Source organism: Rhopalosiphum maidis, chromosome 1 (genome assembly GCF_003676215.2).
Source record: "Rhopalosiphum maidis isolate BTI-1 chromosome 1, ASM367621v3, whole genome shotgun sequence".
Classification (NCBI taxonomy): domain Eukaryota; kingdom Metazoa; phylum Arthropoda; class Insecta; order Hemiptera; family Aphididae; genus Rhopalosiphum; species Rhopalosiphum maidis.
Window position 1 is genome coordinate 87,418,596 of NC_040877.1, and position 21,664 is coordinate 87,440,259.

Below are 21,664 nucleotides of genomic sequence, written 5' to 3' on the forward strand. Positions count from 1 at the left end.
TTGTAAATTGTAATTATTTATGTATTTACAATTATTTTTTTTTTCGATAAAACAAAATATCATGGTTCAAAGATAAAAAAATATCCAATTAAATATTCACCAATGTCGTAAACATTTCAACTTTATAAACGTTTATATAAAAAATACACACATATATTATTGTATAATTAGAACATTCATCGCTCCACTCAAAATATAAATTAAATAATTTTGGTTTAATTAACATATTTGGTTGAAATTCTGTTACTTTGAGGCAGTTTGAGCCAAACAATAATTAATAATAAATTAAACAATGTACTGTTTAATTATTAGTAGTTATTTTGTTATAGTATATATTACCAGTATTACTACAATGACTTATTATAATAAATATTTAGTGTATATTTTTTAATGTATATCTATAATATATTTTTTTTTATTTGCGGTCGGTATCTTTATTTTCAAACTATATGGCGAGCTATAGACTATATTAGTTAATCGCCACTTCGTCGTTGAGCTACTGACAACTACTTATTAGAACTACTAAATCCGCATAAAGCTACTTAACTCAGAGTAAAATCGTGAAGTATTTGATTCCGATCGATCAATAATAATAATATGTTCTACACAACTTGTATACGGGATATTGTAAACAATCTAATACCTGAACCGTGTCTGTGTGCGTGTGTGCGCGGTGTATTTATGCGCATGTAATTCATAAAATACAGTCTTCCCTTATATTAATATTACCCGAGTACTTCACAGTATGAATTTGATATCAACTCAATGATATTATTATTATAATAACCGTAATATGGAGTAGTTGTTGTTTTGGTGGACAAAATCAATTTCCTTTACCGCCGTGAAATTTTCGTGAAACACTGGTCGAGTTAAAGTCAATGGGCGCAACCGTGCGTAATATTATATTTATACACAAGTTCATAAACACTACACGTCCTTTCGGATAGGCTGCTTTCGAGTTTAGGTTTTCGGAGAGACTTCGTGGAAAATTTTCAAAGAGCACACTTGTTTACGGTCATTTTCTTAAGGGTAATTTGAGGCGGGACGCATGATGTCAACTTTACCTACAGTATTTGTACGCGTCCGTTGAAGACTTATTTCTATTCTCCTGTATGACAGTCGTTCTATGTAATATGTATTAAATTATACACATATATATATATACTTATAAGGCGAAACCGAAACGTTTTCAGAGACAAGTATCGCTCTATTATTGAGTTGAAGATTAATCTTCTACCCTTTCTCGATGTTTATATTAATTATTAAATTTCAACAGTTATGTTCGTCTTTAATCGTGAAAATATTTATATGCGACTAAAATATACGTCAAGTGGTACATTATCAGTTCATATTGACCGTAATTTAGTGATAAGTACAGCAACGGTTTCCTATATATATATATATATATATATATATTGCACAATATAATATATTAATATATTAGAGGGGAAATGATGGGCGCGTGATATAATATTATATTATATTATGTTCAATTTAATGATCCTCTAATTTGTATTTTCGGTATTTAGATATTTGCCATCTATATTTAGAATCTGCAATTATTGTTTAAGCTTTATACAGTTTTTTTTTTTTAATTCGTTTGCGATCTTCGCTAGTTTCTAAAAATACCACATGTCAACACTATGTTTTTTCGGGTTTTTTCCAATGTTTCACCATCATGTTATTACAAATTATTTCCAAAATTTATTTTTAGAATTTTCATGCATTTATTAGTTTTAGTTTAAACCCAGTATTTCGAATGAAGTCTTACAACATTAGTTAAAATAGGATAACAGTTTTTGGTAGACCAATTTCAACTTCAATTGTAGTTTCTAGTTCCACTGGAACTTGAAACATCACATATAATAATTTACGATAATTTATTAAGCGTTAAAAATAATTAGACTAATTTAAAGATATTTATTTTTCTATTTATCGTTATTTAATTGTATAAAATAACGAATATTATAATTGAATTCAAATGTAACTCATCCATTACAGTCAGCCATCAGATTACGAATTAAAATCCAAACCTGCTATACAGCAGACAAATTTCACCTTTTTTATATTATGTATTGTCAACTATATACTCCGACATCACACATTTTTTTTTTTTTTTGAATAAAAAATATCAATCTTGATAATTTATTCGACTGTTTTGGAGTACTTTTTAATTTCGATAAATTGTATTTTTGTAGGTAGAGTTTTTGCTAGTTACAATGATACTTTTACTTCGACAATTCAATAATTTTCTAAATATTTGTTTGAAGAAAACTTGATAAGACGTAAGAGGTGATGAGAGACTACGAAAAGTCAATCAACCGTACTTAAAACAAAACAAAAAAGTCATTGAAAAAATAAAAGCAATATTTTTAAATTATTCGCGAATTTTTTGAGAAAATTATACAATATATTGTGTACTAATTTTACGCCGCACATCTGAAATTAGTTTCACTACGTATTATTATCATTTATTTATTATTGTGCCTTTGAGTCTCTGTGTCGCATTACATTAGCGTGGTGCATTATTACGCCCCGCGGGTATTTAAACGACAATGTAAATAATATGCAACTGCTGCTCTTATTAGCAAAACCGTACACTACAAGAGGATTAACCACCTCGGTATTTAACGATTGCCGTCTGAGTAGGCTTTAATGCGAAACGTGTTAGTATTACATAATAACGAAAATGTTAAAAAATAAAAATATGTATTTATTATCATAAACAGTGTTATAATATTACTCCGTGAATAAAATAATTGTTATTTAGTTATTTGAATTAAAGCTGAGAAATAAATATGGTTAAAATACTTTTCTATGTCAGTTTTAAATTAATGAAATTCAAAATGCGAATGTATTTTATACAATGTAATATTATATTGTGATTACATAAAAAGAACGCAAACTGCAAATTACATTCCTATATATATTTAACTGTGTAATTTATTTAATATAACCGTTTTATTTAATAGTTTTTATTTAAAGACATCACAGAATGACGATTAATACACGTTACCCGTAAAATTATATTATTTATTTTATGTGTGCAAATGGTGAAAAAAACAAAATGTTTAGTCGGGTATAATATAATGAATTATCTATTGTAATATGAAGATAACTGCTTCGATATTAATTTGAAATAAAATTGTTTAAAGAAATATGAGTGATAAAAAGATATTACATTAACAATAATTTTTTTAGGTTGAGAGTTTACTGTTCATTTTGGCATGTTATGAATATAAAATACTTTGTTACGTTCATCGATAAAAACCTATATATATACTAGTAACCCTATGTGTGAATATCAGATTAACGGAAACATAATATTAAAATTACATTAAACATAACGCATATTATTATTATAGTGTACTTGGTCGTAAAGCATGACATAAATGCGATCCAAGCTTCAGCTCAACTAATTCAGCATTAATCACTTCATATTGTCACGTACCTACCGATTTTCAACGTATATCAGTGAAGTTACAGGTTTTACAGATATATTATGTATAATAAAGAACCAATATTAAATTCTACTAATATCCAATGGTTTTACCTATTGGCTATTTGAATTTCGGTGGATGATTTTCAATTATTTACATTTTACGAGTAAAAAACAGCATAAATATAATATAATAATATGTGTTTTATATTTATACCATGCCATTTCGGTCAAATTGATTCAGTAAAATCATAGTTTTGGAATTTCGATTGAAAAAATAATAGTTTGCACGTGTCGTGGAAAAACGCGACGAAAAATAAATAAAATAAGAATATATAACTATAAACTATCAGCTGTGTCATATTTATATTTTGACTTTAAATAATAAAATATAATGGCTTTTGAATCGATTATTATGATGCTTTTTACTCAGTAAAAAAATCTTCGTAGTATACGTTTAATGTTTGTCGGTTTATGCATCGAAATAGTTTTCCTCTACTATTATATCATAATCTATTTGATATGATTTTATATAGACTTCAACCTGTTCTAATAAATTTTGAAAAATATAGGAAAAAACGAATAAAGTCAGATAAATATTTTACGCGTTTATAAATTATTACGTGTATGTATAATCTATAAAATAAACGTTTACCGTAAATATACATATTATGTCGGTACTTAAATATAAAAAAATGACGTGTGCAAAATACTATAAATTTTTAAAATTATATTACTAGGATGAAATTCAAAATTAATAAAATAGTATTAAAATAAATTAGAGTAAATTGATGTGTGTGCATCATCGTCAGCCAATGAAAATAGTAGAAAAATATTTTATGTCATTGAAAAATCGAAAATAATACGATGCCATTTTATAAGGAATTGAATGTGTGTCTGAGTTTGAAGAAGCGAAAAAATATTTATATATATATTTGTGTAAGAGGAACATTGATAGACAAATCTAATTTACAAAGACAAAACAAATACGTTGTTGACGTCGACAATCGAATTATCTCAAAAGGTAGATAAATCCAAAAATAAAATCGCATCAAATTTTAATTAAATACGTGCTAGTTTATTTATCAGTATAAAAACTCATTGCCGTTGTTAAAAATAAGATTGTATAGATATACTCAAAGTCTATACATTTATATTCTTAGAAAAATCCGCCTGTACAATTTTAAATTCAGTATTAAAGTTTTTAGTTTAAAAAATAATTATATTTCAAATTATTAACAGTATTATTTTATTTATTCGAATTGAACAACTTGGTATATAGTTTTATGTTAAGTAATGTTTTTAATTATTTAGTTATTATTTAACTTTGATAAGATAGGTTGACGAAAATAACAATCAAAATATTAAAACAAATAGTTCATCAAAAAATGACAATGTAAATTAAGTTATTTATAAAGAATTCAGAAATCACAATAATAGTGCATACAACGATTATAATATTAAATGTAAAAAAAAAATGTTATGGTGATATCCCTCGGGCGGTCGCGAAATATGCATTTAATGGTTTGTGATGTGTTCTTGTGCGGGAAACGACGTGTGTAATATTTTAGAACACGGCGTGATCATAGCAGTTGCAGTCAGTACCACTACCAATTAAAATGAAGTAGATAACAGTTTTTCTTGTGCGAAAAAATGAAGGTGGACGGACGTTAGGGAGAAAATCTATTTAGATTTTCTATTTGGCCACTGCGTTCAAATCGCTAAGTAGGTCAAATTATTCGCGGTGGGCCGCTATGGGCGCGAATAAAAAGGAAAAGGGGTTTTTAATAGATGGCGAGTAAAGATACAAATGGAAAAGTTTAAAATAAATGGTATGTAGAGACTTTATTTATGTTTACCTTTGCAAGTACCTATCGCACGCCGAATTCCCATTTCTAATATTACACTCGGGGAAATAGCTAAGAAGGCCGTTAGCGATTCGTGCTGAATAAGACTTAACTGAAACACACACGTTTCTCGGTGTAGGTTGTATTGGTGGTGCACGCGCCACACTAATAAGAAGCGCCCTTAAAGAACGTAATAATCGACAAATCGGTAAATAACTCGACGAACCATTACTGGTGTTTTCTGATGGCGTTATACAAATTCCATTGTACGTTTGGACAATTTCAAATATTTCATGAATTTTTTAAATAATTCAATGCTTTATAGAGTATGAAAATTATCTGGCATATTTGGTTATCGCAGTTTCTTTAAAAACGAAAACACCATGACCTTAATAATGTCATGTAAGTAGGTAAAAATTATATCATACAATTATTATGATTTTAATATAGTATTTATAAGCTATAGGTAAATACATATGCAAAATTAGTAAACAACTTTTGATCTACTTAAGTCTCGTAATTTAAATAAAATCAAATTTAATTATTTTATAACGTGTAAATATAGATTGTCAATGTATACATTTTTTTTTTTCAAAAAAGATAATGTTGATTATAATTTGATACGGATATAATTATATTATATTAAAATTAAATAAATGCTGAAATGAAGAAAAAAGTATTATTGAAATATTTTAGGTATTATTGAATTATACAATTTAGTTTAAATTGTTATTTCAAAAATAACTTTGAAATAGTTCATCTAAAAAGTTATTTGAATTGAATAGTTTTATTAACAAAATATGTATGTAAAAAAGTAGTTTAATTATTTTGATTATATGCTTATTATAAATAAGTTTTGATAAAACAGTATGACAATTATTTTTTTTTTTTTTTTAATTTATGTAAAATAACATCGACGTTATATAATTGAATAAATTATAAATATTTTCAATTCAAAATTACAGTAAATATATCTCCGATTAATAGTTTCTACTCCGCGGTACGTCACAAAGGACTCTTTACACAGACCCACATATAAAAACATCAAAATTAAATTGTAGTACGGAAAAATGCACACCGAACTTCCCGCTTAAATCAACCCACTTATGACAACACAGGGTAAGGATAAAATCCCTGACGATCCACCTTTTCGTCTAAAACGTCAATGTAAATACTAAAGTGGCCAAATCAGCGTATAATCACTAAATCCCTCTCTCTGACTACTCGCTTATTCAAGTCCCTTGTTTGGGCCAACAATTGGGGCGGCTACTTACACGTGCGGGTTAGGTTGCGATTTTGCCACGTATTTATATTACACGCCATCTGTTACATAACTCATGTAAAATTGTATCTTACCACTCATACTTAGTATATTGGCAGACGAATTCTAGACTATTGGCTATATCGCACGTACTGGCCGTATACTTAGATACCGCCAACAAAAATCAATTCTTCTTTACGCACACACTATAATATAGACCGAAGTACATTTGATAATAAAACATTACGATTTATAATAACAAAGATGGATTAATTTTATTGGCATTGGCGGGACAGCACGTAACTAATGAAATGCACCATTTAATCATAATAATTGTAAATCATCAGATTCATTTATAAATAGATCACTAATTATTGAATAACATATTTTATGGTTCAAAGCATTTTTACAACCCACAGTATGTCCTAATGTTTTTTTTTTTTTTTACAATAAACAAATTTTGAATTAAATGTAGATAGTTAAACGTGCACACATAGTTTTGATATTCGATTCAACACTATAGTTAATTTCAAATTCAAATTGTATAATTGAGCACACTTATTATAAAGATTTATGTAATTTTTGCATTAATAACAACCATCAAATAATAATCATTGTTTGGGTTGAATAATATAAATAATGTATTTTTATCCACAGTAAAACAATTAATAATTCTAAGACATTTAATTTATTTTTAATTTTTTCATAGTGTTAATAAATTATATTATTAACCCTAACTTATCTACTTTCTACAGTTGTTTTAATTTATTTTTTTAAATCACCTTGATGTGTTCAAAGCGTTTAAGTTATAAAAACGACAGAAATTCCATCGTTTTATGTCATTCGAAAAATTAATTCGCAACATCACTTGGTACATCAGATGTAATAATAATAATAACAGTAATAATAATACAAAAACAAATTGTCTATGACATTCTATATCACAAATTTAATTATGTTACTTACGTCAATCACTTTTCTGTTTGATTTTTATTATTTCTTATTGTACACTATATTGCAAGAGGTATATCAAAGTAAATTGACAGGTGATGAAATATCAGAAAATGACTCAAACAAGTACTCAGTAAAAATCAACTCATTTGAGCTACAAATAAAGAAACGACAATTTTTATAAGACGATCATATTATATCTTCTAAAACTTTCCGTACCAAGTAAAAAAAGAAACATCGTTCAAGACCTAAAGCAGAAAGTTTTGAGTTCAAATAAAAATGTAAAAAAAAACTACAATAATTTCTAGTATATTATACTTGTTGTAATGGGTATGTAAGATGACCTAATTATTCAAAAAATGTGAATATTACAATAAATATTCGTGGTAATTTAAAACATAATATAGATAAATACTATACCTGTAGTTGCGAAAGTATTTTTTCGGAGGTAGTCGGTTAGTGTACACATTACCGTGTTGTAACGTTTTAAAACATACGACTTTTAGCCACAGTTTTGGGTCTCACCACAAATTTAAACAGAGAAGAAAATAAACAAAAGGTTTAAAAAAGGTGTAATTTGTAAGAAGACCCTATTTACATGTGACGTCGTGGAAAAAATATGCGTTTTTTTTTTAACGGCCGCAGTTACATTTGACAAAAACACGAGGATAATAATTGTTTGAAGAAAAAAACCGTCACGGTAAAAATATAAATAATATTGTACTGGTGAAGTTTTATTTATCTCAGTATTTAAGTCAGTACTGACTCTTAATTCCGCAAGTCCACCGTCCATGACAAGTTATGTTTCGAAAGATCATCAACAAAAAATGTGCATAAGACAAATATTATTTAATAAAACTATATAATTCACACGGCTAATGAAATAATTTTTAAATCATGGATTTTTTTTAATTATTTAGAAAAAATGATTCATTTAAATAATTTAAACGATAAAATACATATTCCGAATAATAAGATATTTGAATAACAGATATTATTATTACAACAAATTGCTCGTATTAGCGCAACGTCCATAATCTTTCAAGTGAACAGGCTCGAAAGTATAGTATTATACTCAAACATGACAACGCTCCTGACGATTGTTATATATTATTATCATGTATAAGTGCATTGTATTAAACTGTACAGTTATATTATAGGCCGTTCGATCGTGGAATCGCTGTTGTTCGCTTGGACTTTTAAAGTTCAAGTGTTTTTAAGGGTAAACGATTTTTCATTGTCTAGATTTGTATTTACTATTTTGGCGAAACGTCGGTGGTGGATATTTACAGATTACATTTAAGGTTTATTCATTCAGAAGTTATTGCGAAACGACGAATCCGAATGTCTTCTTTAGTCGCTCCGCTCGCAAACTTAGCGGAATTTCATCATTTGACATCGCTTTACTTAAAGCAAGAACTGTGAAACAATGAGATTCAAATGTATTTCAATAAACACTGGAATACCTCAACACGGCAAATATCTTTTCAGATATTTTTCTAATCGAGTTTTTCCTACAATTTTCTAATATAATCAGACACAATAGTTTGGATGTTTAATCTAAGAACATATGTATATATATAAAAAAAAAAAACACAAATCAATTTGATACAGGATACCGATTTTAAGCACACTTATTGCCTAAGAATTGGCGTAAAACAAAATATAATATTAGTGTTAATGCGTTATTAGTTTTTTTTCGATAATTTATTTCGTAAAATGTTTTTACAATATCATTTTACATAATTGGGCTCATATTTTATTTAAAATCATAATTATTTATGTTGATTATTTTATAATAATCAAATAAATAAATAATTAATAAATTGAAAAATTATATAACATGTCTTACCTCAATCTTTAATAATACCGCGTGTACCTATATAAAATTATCTCCGTAATAAAGTTTGTTATTTAATTTTCAAAGAAAATTATGACGCTTAAAATTAAAGAGATTCTAAAGTATTATCCACTATAACTCGCTCCATATTTAAATATTAAATTTCAAGATTGATCATTTTTCAAATAAACCATATTGTTAATACTTTTGTTATAATATGAAATCAGTTTTATATTTAGAATAAAATCATTAAGATTCTTGACAGCTAATAGTAGCTCATCGATTTTTTTAAGTTTACTTCAGATTTGCTTTAACACTTATTTCTTCACACCTCATAAAAGGAACAGCGATATTTGTCAGCCCTGACATCCAATTAGAAAGGTTGATTTTAAAGTATTAAATGATACGACTGATACAAGTCACAGTTTAGTATAATTTAACTGTGTGTCCACTTTTTAAAAATTAATTCTTGATGCCCAAACTTTATTGAAATACTCAGTAGAAGAGTAGATAATTTATAGGGTTGTAGCTCTTAGTAAGCCTTGTCGTTAGCTCGCTAAGCTTAACCCACTAGTTCAGTTAATAAATTATTCCATGTTTTTAACATTTTATGCAAGGGAATGTAAGTGTTCTTTGAAAGTAAGGGTTCCTCCACGATTATCACTATAAGTACTTTTTTTTTAACTTAATTTTTATTATTTTTTATCTGTTCTTCTGCAAATAGTACATTGAGTTTCTCATTTGCTAGTGTATTATGTAAATAAATGCTATTAGTTTAGTTTTTATCATTTCTAGTCTTAGATTGAGTTTTTCAAAATAATATCTCAGAATCTGTAGGTCTTATCCTTATATTGATTCAAAGTGAAAATGACGGTGGATGTTAACATATACAAATTATGGCTTCAAATATGATTGAAAAAATGTTCAAAACTTTTTAAGGAGACTTAAAATATTTATTTTTTTTTGTTTTTCATATGTAAGCATATTTCAGTAGGCTAAAGTCAGGTTATATAATATCATTATTCAAATATAACATGACGAAGAATAATTATCATACGTCTTATAAAATAACAATATTAAGATTCCAATCATCAATGTATGTGATTAGGTTTGAATTGTAGTACGTTCATTTATATATTTTGATATATAAAACAAATTCCTTGGATTTTTTATGTTTTATATTTAAGTTAAAATAAATGAAAAAAATAACACTTTAGTATTACATGTTTAGTAGAAATTTACCGAAATTTCAATATGTCAAATCTTTTATATGAAAAAGTCTATATCAGAGACGAAGTTTTTGTGTACATTTTTAGTACAAATTGTATATTATATATATACAAATAATCCAATTACGAAGGTAATAATAATAAAAAAAATAGTAATATATCAGATTTACATGATTGACACTCGAGATTTATTAGAACGACAATTTCATTATTTTATTTTTTATTTCTATCACTGTTTAAGTAGGTTTTTAATAAAATGTTCAGGTATAGTTGTACGTTTGATTGATTGTTTCAAAACGTTCTGGTTGTTTTTTTTTTTTTAATTATAAAATTTAATGGTTTAACAACGAAGTAATTCTAGTATGTATTTACAATAATATTTTTGGTTTAAAATTTATAAAATAATTGAAAATAGTATAAAAATGTTTTTATTTTTTTTTTTTTAAATAAGGTCGTCCGTGTTCACGGTTTTTAAGAAAATAAAATAATATTTGTACAGAATCGTCCTCGTCGAGTGATATTCCACCATTGTAATGTCAAGTGAAGAATGATGTAGCTGTAGTGAGCGTATTTACGACGGTGCATTATTATATGTTTGGTGGTGAAGGATTGATAACATTGAGAGCAGATGGACTTATCTCTATTTTTTTTTTTCATTTAATGTTTATATTATATTATGCATGAGGTTTGAATATCCGAGTGCCACAATTATTCACGTATATCATCTGTTGTTTCAAGGGACTCTATGCATAGCCTAAAACAGAGTTTTTTTACAGCCAAATTTTGTAAAAAAAAAAAAAAAAATAAATGGACTTTGCTCGTTAAATTATTACTGTTTATCAATCACCCACGACCGCAATCCCAGAAAAAGTCCCGAGTCAGACTATATAACTGAAGGTCACACGAATTAATCAGCCTTATTGAACTGCCGTCGTTTACGTACACCGAACGACTACCATCGACGTTGTGCTATGGTCCAATAATACCCATTATACAAGTTTAGTGAAGACTAACGACAATAATCGTCGAATTATAACAAAAATATAATTTAATAAGAGACGTGTAAAAATAAAAATAAATACCGTGTTCACCGTGAAATTCGTGAAAGCCATTGCATACCCACCTACTTCAAATGAAAATATATATTATTTTTTTTTTACTTCTCTCCGTGTAACGTATATATGTATGTACTATCATTTTATTATTATGCACGTGTGGGTGTGATCTCTTTTACGTCCGGCAACGTTTAGAATATTTAATGAATTACGGATGTTTTATTTTTGCCAGCCCTCCCCCCATCCCACTTCATTTAGATAAAGGTATTTCTATGGGTTGATAGTACTGCTTCGGGACGGCGAACGCGGCAGTTCGCACGGAAACGCAATTTAAGTGGATAATGGATATTTATGGCCAGAGTTTCGGTGGTTATACGTATATATTATTCATTGGAGAAACGATTGGCGGGTTACCGCCAACGCCATCACCGCGGTGTTCCTAAACCTATATTTTTATATAAATATAAATATATATATATAAGCTCGTTAAACGAGTTACGTTCAAAAGTTTTTGACAGTTTTGATTTTTTAAATCAATAACAGTCTTGTGACTAAATATTATGTTTAAAAATAAAATTATTGGTTTGATAATTCCAAAATTTAAGTGCAATTAAAAATAAAAATATAATTCTACATCACTGGTTTTCATTGGAAATTGTTTTCAAAAACTACACAGAGAATTCAAAGAACTAACATTTGCAATATGAAAACCAATTTTCATCAGCTAACATATTTAACTCGTTAGACTCTGAAAATATACACGATAAAACTCTAATATAATTAGACATTATTATTGATGAATTATTGTGTGTGTTAACATTAAAAATTAAGTTAATTCTATTGATACTCTACCTAATTTTCCATTTTTTTTTTTATGTAAATGTCGTCGATAATACTTAGTTGAAATATAACTTATATTTTTTAAGTGTAGGTATAAAAAAATCTTTAAGACTTGGAGACAGGAATATATTACACATACGTACCTTTTTATAAAGTGATTTATAATGCATATTGTTCAGTAAACTAATAAAAATAACACAAATTATGAATTCAGATGGTAAGTGTCACCCATAAGTGCTGAATATTGTATTTCATAGTTGTTAAATATTTTATAAAGAAGTTGCATGTTTTTTTATGAGTACTTATATATAGGCTATTATGTTTCATATATTCAGCGCGCAGTGGTCTATTGAACATTCTTCAACGAGAACGTCAACTCGTTTATTTAAAAAGAAAAATCTATAGTGTAGCCTTTTGTGCAATTTTCTAGTACCTAAGTTTAACTATAATATTATACATTTATGACTTCCTGCACATTCATATAAATATATTACCCATCTGGTACGTATAAAAACAAATATATGTCTACTTTTTAGATACGCACTAAGCCAATTGATTGAGTTACATTTAATACTTATTTTAACAAATAATAACGTATCAAATATTCTGTAAATTGATAGCGCTATAGTTATTATAAAACGCAAACTTTAATTAAATCGTACTTTTTGGTAAAATCATTAAGTAACAATAAATAATACGATACAATAATATTTTCGCTAAAATTATGGTTAAAAATTATAATATAATATTATATGCACAGTGCTCTTTGGCTAACATTAAAACAATACAGTTTCGTTGTAAAAGTTGAGAATATATTAAGAAAATTTAAAAAATTCAACTAATGTTAATTTTTAGCTTTTGGAGTTTCAAAGGTCTCGTAATAAAATTTCCGTAGATCAGTGAAACATTTACCTAACTTTTATAAAACGTATACTTTTTTCCTGCCTACTATAACTTTCTCAAATTATTTTAAAGTTATTTTCAAAATCACTTGTAAATGGTATCAAAAACTTATTATTAGTTTCTAATAAGTGTCGAATAGCTCCCAAGAGCTTTTTATAACTATATGATTGATTGCATTGGATTTTAAAGATACGTTATAATAATAATCGGAAGAACACTGTTCAAAGTTTGTTAGTTTAATAACCTCAAACGATTATTAAAATAATTTGCATAAAATAAAATATGAAATATCAGTCAATTGAGAATCTAAAATCTCGAGATACAATTATTTTATTGTACACGAAAGTGTGAAACTTATCATTTTTTCAGCAACATTCTATATTAAAGTAATTGTAATTGTAGTTCTTGACAAAATATGTATATGCCATAGTACCATTTGCAGTCACCAATGTACATTTAATCCTTTCTACCTTTATCATATATATTATTTAGTATATAAAATATAAATACTAAAATAAGTATTATGTTACTTGATAATAAGAAAAATACCCATTACCATAACAAATGATACCAAACATTTATCAATTTTAATATAAATTGTTAATTTTTGTGTAAGTTGTTGTGTTATGTTTAATTTAATTAAACTCCATTTTGATATATTTTTAACACTAAACCTATTTTATGGCCTTTTTTGTCTTATTTTATCACTTACAAATTGACATAAGAAATAAATTTCATTATTAAATCCGAAACTTTTATTATTTTACACAGAAACTATATAATTTATAAAAAAATTAAATATGTTAAATAAATACTTGCATTATGATATACTTAATAAGTACATAAAATGAAAAATTATAATTTTATTAAAATTGTATATTACATTATTTTTAACGTTCTCGCACACAGTATTGTCACGACCACGTGTTTGCAAACAATATTAAATTTGACAATATTAAATTGCTTTTCATGATTTCTTAATTTCATATTGTTTAGTGCTTAAATAATTTCGGAAAATGGTTTACAAAAACACTTGAAATTCACATGGCGGTTAAATTAAAAAATATATTAATTATACATTGGCTTGATCGAGTTAAAAAAAAAAAAAAAAAAAAAATTACCACTGAAAAAATTGATGATAATAGCACTAGTAATAGCAATAGAGTTCTCGGGTATAGTAGTTGTACCAGACCGCTTAGAGCGAATCGACAAAACGCAGTAAAACTAATACCTACCATTCCAGTCGCACAGCGTACATCATTAAAGGTTTATTATAACAATGTGGGCATAATGTATGGCAGTAATGCATAATAGGTCACACTGCGTTCCTGCCCAATAGTACATACACTCGCATAATGCATATAATATAATAATATGTAAACGTTCGAATTTAAAAAAAAAAAAAAAAAAAAACAGCGATTTCTACTTACGTGTACTACACGGGTTCACCTAAGCGCTACGCGTTTACCGAGAATGTAGTCAAATCCTTTTTGTAACGTATGTTTCACGTGTTTTTTTGTTATTGGATTACAGTCGTGCGACTATGTGAAACAAAATGATTCGAGTACACAGTGCGGACTACAATATTCTGGGTAGGCATCGCGAATAATTAACAAAAACTTTCCAAAACATTATATGTTAAACTATACAGTATTATAGATAAGAACAACAATGTAAACGATCGGATAAAAAAAATGAATTTTCAAGCAAAAAATTTATTAGCATTCAATGTGATAATATGATAACAATATACTAACTATTTCTGTTAAAGTTATTCTTATACGAGTAAAAAAATAATAATTAAACATTTCTTCTATTACTATTTTCTCTGTACGTACTATGCATTTTGCCTAGTTGTAATAATAGAAAATAATAATATTACACGAATAAAACAATTTTATTTGTTTCGTTAAAAATGAATGATGACCTATAAATATATACTTGTTAATATTATGGACAATAATCTGTAGAACAATATTTTTCTCTATATACTTGTCAAATACCATCGAGCAGAAATAAATAAATTAATGAATACCTATAACATAATTTTGAACTAATGATCTATAAAAACAAAATATAATAACATGTATTGAGCTGATTATTTTCAAACATATTTAAAATACAAGTACCTACATATTTTTTGTTACAGATATTTAATTAAAATTTATTAAAAATTATATGTACTTTTGTGTAAATATTATTTATTTTTATATTTTTTTCACTAAAACTTTATTAAATTTAATTCATTTTGATAACATTTAATTTAAAATATATTAATAAGCTATAAATATTTAATAAAATATATACTGCAACTAAGTATAATATTATAGTCGTTTAAAGTATATTTCTAATAAATTAATTTTTACACTAAATTTAAAATAATGAATAATACACAATATATTGTTGATGCTCTGTTAGATTACGTTGTTTTTATATATTTACCTTTACAATTGACTAATTATTTTAAATATTGAAAAAGCAAATTTTTATCGTGATTGTATTCGAACAAAATTAATTTGTAAAAAAAAAAGAAAACAGAAAGTTATTTTACAAGTAAATTTTGAATTTTTTTATCCTTGAGGATGTCACTATTCCAGATCTACTATTTTAAATGTGTCGAATTATAATTAATTGATAAATTATTTTTTGGATACGATAAATGGCTATGAAGTATTTCTATTATCAGACTTTATTTCTAAGAATATTTATTAATAGATATATTGTAATCCACTTATTTTTCTACTAGTCATGTAGAGTAAATTAAATAATCCATCTGTAGATGGAATATTTTTTTTTCTAAAATCATCGGGTATAGCATATAAGAGTTATTAATTATTATCATTTTAGGTATCTACTATCTATAGGTATATCATACATTATTATCGTTATACTTATAGTTATTGTTTTTATTAGTAAAGACCGATGTGAGTACTAAAAAACAGTGCGAATTTATAGCATAAAATTAATTTAAATTTTTTTAAATTTTTAAAATATATAAAAATTATAATTTAAATAACAGTTAAATGTTTTAAGTTCCTACAATTAGTGTTTTTCGATTATAAATAAAATAAAACTGTTTGAGAGGATACCACTATTTTATATGCATCCGAGCTCATCTAAGTTTAAAATTCAAATGGTTATACAAGACATAAAGTAGTTTTACGCAAAAAGTTTGCTTTAAATTTCTATAAGGATAAGTTCTGAAGAATTTTGCACTAAAATTTCAAACTTGATGTATTAAAACCAATTATAATTTTATTTATTTTTAACCACAAAATAATTTATTATTTACGTGATTTGGATAAGTTTCATAAATATTTTATACTTAAAATTTGAAATAGTTGTAAAAGACACATGTAAAATAAATCTTTGGAAAATAAATGAGTCCGTTATTCTGATTATTTTACTCGTAATCTTAAATGTCCTAACAAAATAATTAAAATAAATACAATAATACAGTTTTTAATATTTATTTTCGGGAGAATAATAATTAAAGTATTTATTTTGATTTAGGTATCTACCATATTATATGCTACCACGTTAATATATTTACCTATTTTTATTTTTAAATTGATACCGGCATACCACTTATAAATTATAGTATCATAGCTATAAAAATTATTAAGTTTTTAATTTTTTTAATTTATGGTAGTAGGTACCTAAATGATATTATTATTATAAATTTATAAGTAACTTTAATTTTTAACTATGTATACACAAACCTCACAAGAACTCTTTTTGTTAAAATAATCAATTACATTTAGTGGCTCTGATTATTCCATCAACATTTGTTTAATAACAGAAAATTTTAATTCAACTTAATTTTTGCGTAATGTATTTAATGTATTACTGTAATTGAATAACTTGAACATTTAAAATATTCAATTTATAACCATTGTACATTTAAATTGTATTTAGTATTAACATGATTCTATGCATTTCGTAAATTTAATGAAACACGTAACTTATACAAAATGATCCGATCTAAAAATCCCTATCCGCACTATTTAATTAAAATGATAATTTACTAAGACCTTTTTAAATTATAATTTTGTTGTAGTATCAAATATTATGTATTTTTTTTTCTATTATACTTTCTAACACAGGTTTGTAACGACTTTCAACTTTTTTATTTTTTATTCATCGACAATGTTTAACTATAATCAGCAATAGTTTAGGTATTTACTATCACTACACTTCACCGTTGATAATTAAGCAAGACAATTTTCTATTAATTAATTTGACTTGTCCGTAGCTTAGATATTCTGTCTAGATATTCTGGTTTTCCTAATAATTAGTGCCAACAGCAATAACCGTGTCCTGAAATGTCTCACAAAACTTAATAAAAGTTAATGAACTAAAAAAAAAATTGCTTGCCTACCCATTAAACTTGAAAATATCTGTACAGTTATTAAAAACAAGTCAGTAAACACGACGAAATTAAAAAATTTATTGAGTAAAGCCGAAACATGTTTTAGTATAAGTAGTATATTATATTAAGTTCAAATAGTTTCTTACTGGTATCCTCGAGTTGATATGAATTTGTAATAATTAATCGTGCTAATTTGTTAACATAATTGATGGGAAACTACTGAATAAATGTATTCATTATTAATCACAACATAAATAATTAACACTTTGACAGTTAGTTAGGAGTAGTTGATTAGGTCGTATTCCGATATCTGTGAATCGAAAACGATTAAATACGAAACCGATATAAGACCACAAATATACATAATATTACGCTGTAGTGCATCACTCACCTTAATACCCACTACACAGATGTGACGACACTTCAACTCAGATTGTTTTTTGTAAAACTAAAACAAAGCGTATCTAACATAAATTGATCATCTATTTTAATAGTGAATCGTAATTTTCAATAAAAGTATTGAAGTTTTGAAAACAATTAATTAATTTTATTTAATTTAAACCAACGTTTTTTTTTTTTACTTAATTGTATTCAATTTTAATCAATATATTTTTTTCAAAACTTATAGTTTTATTAGTATTTTTTGCACGTCAGTTAACATTTATATTTAGTGTTTCGCGAAAGATAATTTTTTGATAATTTGTATTTATAAAAAGTTTAAAGCATTTTGAACAATTATTGAATTAGTTATAGGCATTTAAATTTTAAATGAGTGATTTTAGTGTGACATAGCCACGAAAGGCCTGCAGTGGTATATCCGGAAAAATGATGGTTTAGTGTAAATTTTCCAGTCTACAAACCTAACCTAACCGCCTCCCCCCTTGAACCCACGCTTGTACTGTCAAAAAATTAATAACAACACAAAAAATATAAAATTATTATAGTTATATTATCGGCTGCAATAGCACTGTCGCCGGGTTATTGAAATCGCCGTCGCAATCGTTGTCTTTGGGGGAAATATTATTGTTACAAAATTCAAATATACCAATGAAATCACGAGATCCTACTGAATCGCCACTGCACACAAAAATCGATACTGTACGTCTAAACCGATTAGACCCGCAAATATACACATAACATTTTGTAGACCTATTACAACGTGCCATTCAACTATCGTTAATAATAGGCTGATAACAATATTTATAGTATAATATATTATGATAATTATTACGCGTAACGAATGCTTGACACCCGATCACTATAGTCACTACGAAAATCAGCACATACACCCTCTCCGATGACGAGGCGACCGCTTCGTTGTGGAAACCGAGTTTAAGTCTTGGACGAGTCTCGCATTCGGAATGTTCAGACTTGTCGTCGTTAATTAAAGTCGTTAGTTTGATTAAAACTTTCAAATAAATGCGAGTTCGAGGATGTACGTATATATGATTCGACCGTACCTATATATAGTGATGGCGGATTGTCGGGAGGGGAGAAATTTAAGAGTTTCCGACAGAGATTCAGTCGCGTTTCACGCTTGCATAATGCTTAAATTCGTAGGTATCCGAATCGTTTTGAAAAAAAAAATAATTTTCCATACTATGTATTTTCAATGGAAACATATACTTTCAGAAAATTAAAATGTACGTCGTTGAAGTACGCGCGGGCGTGGCACGTGTAACGCCGCTTAACTTATACCATATGACCTGAAAATTGTTCCCCGTCATATTTCCCATATTACCCGTTACTAGTCAAGGAAAATAAAACTTAACTTTCTTCCAACAAAAACTTCATCGAAATCGTCTTACAGTTCGGTAAATATGATATTATTGACATAGGAGGTGTCGTCATCCACGAATCGAATGCATTTAAATATCATGATGTAATTCGAACGTATAACGTATAGTTGGTGTTGATAAAATTTTGATTATTTTTGATTGATAAATGCACATTATTATGATTTGTATGTGTAGTATATATTTTGCATATCATGACAGTTGCGTGATATCAGATTAAAATATATACCTACCGGCTATCATGTAAATGTTATTTTAAATACTTATAATTTAAAAATCTATAAATATTTTATTTACTTGATTTCCAGTGAAAATTAAACAAAATTTTCATTTGAAATAAAATAACACAAAATATGTGTATATTTTTAGTATTTTTATAGTTATTATTTTTTATTTTTTTTCCTTTTTTGAAGACGACAAATATTTTTAATTTAATATTTTAAAGCAGAATACTAAGGAGTATTCTGTCACATAAAAATTGAAATTTGGAATAAAAGTTTATGAGTTATAAGTATTTAAAGTATTGTTTAGAGAAGTGATAAAGTACGGGGACGCCGTAAAATGTTTATCAACAACTCTGCTTACCTAAACTTTATAAACAAGCACTTGTAAAGTTATAACTTACTGCACGTCCAAATTCAAAATTTTGATTTATATGTATCGGAAATACTCCTAAAAATATTCTGCGATAGATCATGAAATTAAAAATGTAAATTGTAATTGAAAAATGTAAAATAATTAAAAATTATAACGATAAAAATATTAAAAATACAATTTATTTCGACTAGAAATTATATAACTTTTTTTTTCAAATACGTCAATAAATTTTGAAATAATGGATATTGTCCGATATAAGAAACACTCAGTATATATGTGTCACGTGTATTTGCAAATTCATTAAAATACAGAATACGGATCTGTAAAAAATGTAAAACTATAACAACTTTATATCCTTTTTTTAATCAACTCATATGTGTTTGTTGTTATTGTGTTATAGACGTGCAAAAGGATGGACCAGAGCCAGAGTTTTTGAATCCCATGGAAAATGTCACTGTCGCTTTGGGGCGGGAAGCGATTTTGGTGTGTTCTGTGAAAAACATCGGAGAACACAAAGTAAGTTTGAAAAAAAAAACAATTTTGTTGCTTATTAATTATAATATTATAGGTGCTCACATAAAATCTATAAATATATTATGTTAAACAAACCATTCGACAAATATTGATTTAAACATAATCGCAATACTAAGGGAATAATAAACGATACAGTATTTATTTATTATTCACATAAAACAATAGATATATGTAAATAAGTCGGCGCATCCCAAACGGCTCCCGTTCATTGTTTGCATATTCCAAAACGGCTCCCGTCGAAAAAAAAATTACAAACAGGAAAATTCCCAAACTGCTAACGGTAATACCGGTACCTATACTAATTTGAGCTTTTCTAAGTCTCTGGTAGAAGTAAACGAATTTTATGAAAAAAAAAAAACAGGAGCTCATTGCTCAAATAATCGACGAGTTTTCATTAAACAAAATAACACGCATTGAGTTTATAAAAAAATTCACCAATAATTTAAAAATTTAATTTTTTTTAATATTTTTATATATACACACGTTTTACATTTTTTTTAAACTTATTCTTAATTTAATTCACAATAACGCAATAATATAATAAACTTTTTATATTTTTTTAACTTTAAAATGTAACTCACAATAATAATGTGCTTTTTTATATAATTTTTATACATTTTTTTTATAATTTACTTAGTGTTCACCAATACATTTTTAATCACACCTCTTTTGAGACAGTCCTAAGTTTGTATGAAGTGGAAATGAATTTGTGTTGTAAAAACCGGAGCCGTTTGGGTAATTACCTGTTTGTAAAACCTTTTTTGACGGGCACCGTTTAGTAATTTACTTTTTTTTAAAACGGAAGCCGAATGGGCTACGTCCAAATAAGTTGATATATTCAATATAGGTTTTTCTATCTGCTAATAATGTATTTATAAGTCAGGGTCGATTATTATAGACATGGAATTGTGTCTACGGGAGTTTTATCTTTTATAGTAATACACGCTTTTATAACGTAGAGACATGTGACAAGTATTACAAATAAGCCAACACACAGAAA

The 21,664-nt window shown here is 26.6% G+C and overlaps 1 protein-coding gene across 3 annotated transcripts in view; it reads left to right on the forward strand.

Annotated features, from left to right (window-relative positions):
* Window positions 1-21,664, forward strand: part of LOC113557345 (lachesin-like) — a 187,494-nt gene that overhangs the window by 108,561 nt on the left and 57,269 nt on the right. For all 3 annotated transcript variants that reach the window (XM_026962810.1, XM_026962809.1, XM_026962808.1), the window contains one exon: window positions 20,531-20,646. In XM_026962810.1, coding sequence (XP_026818611.1) covers window positions 20,531-20,646 — 116 coding nt within the window. The remainder of the gene's footprint in view (window positions 1-20,530; window positions 20,647-21,664) is intronic.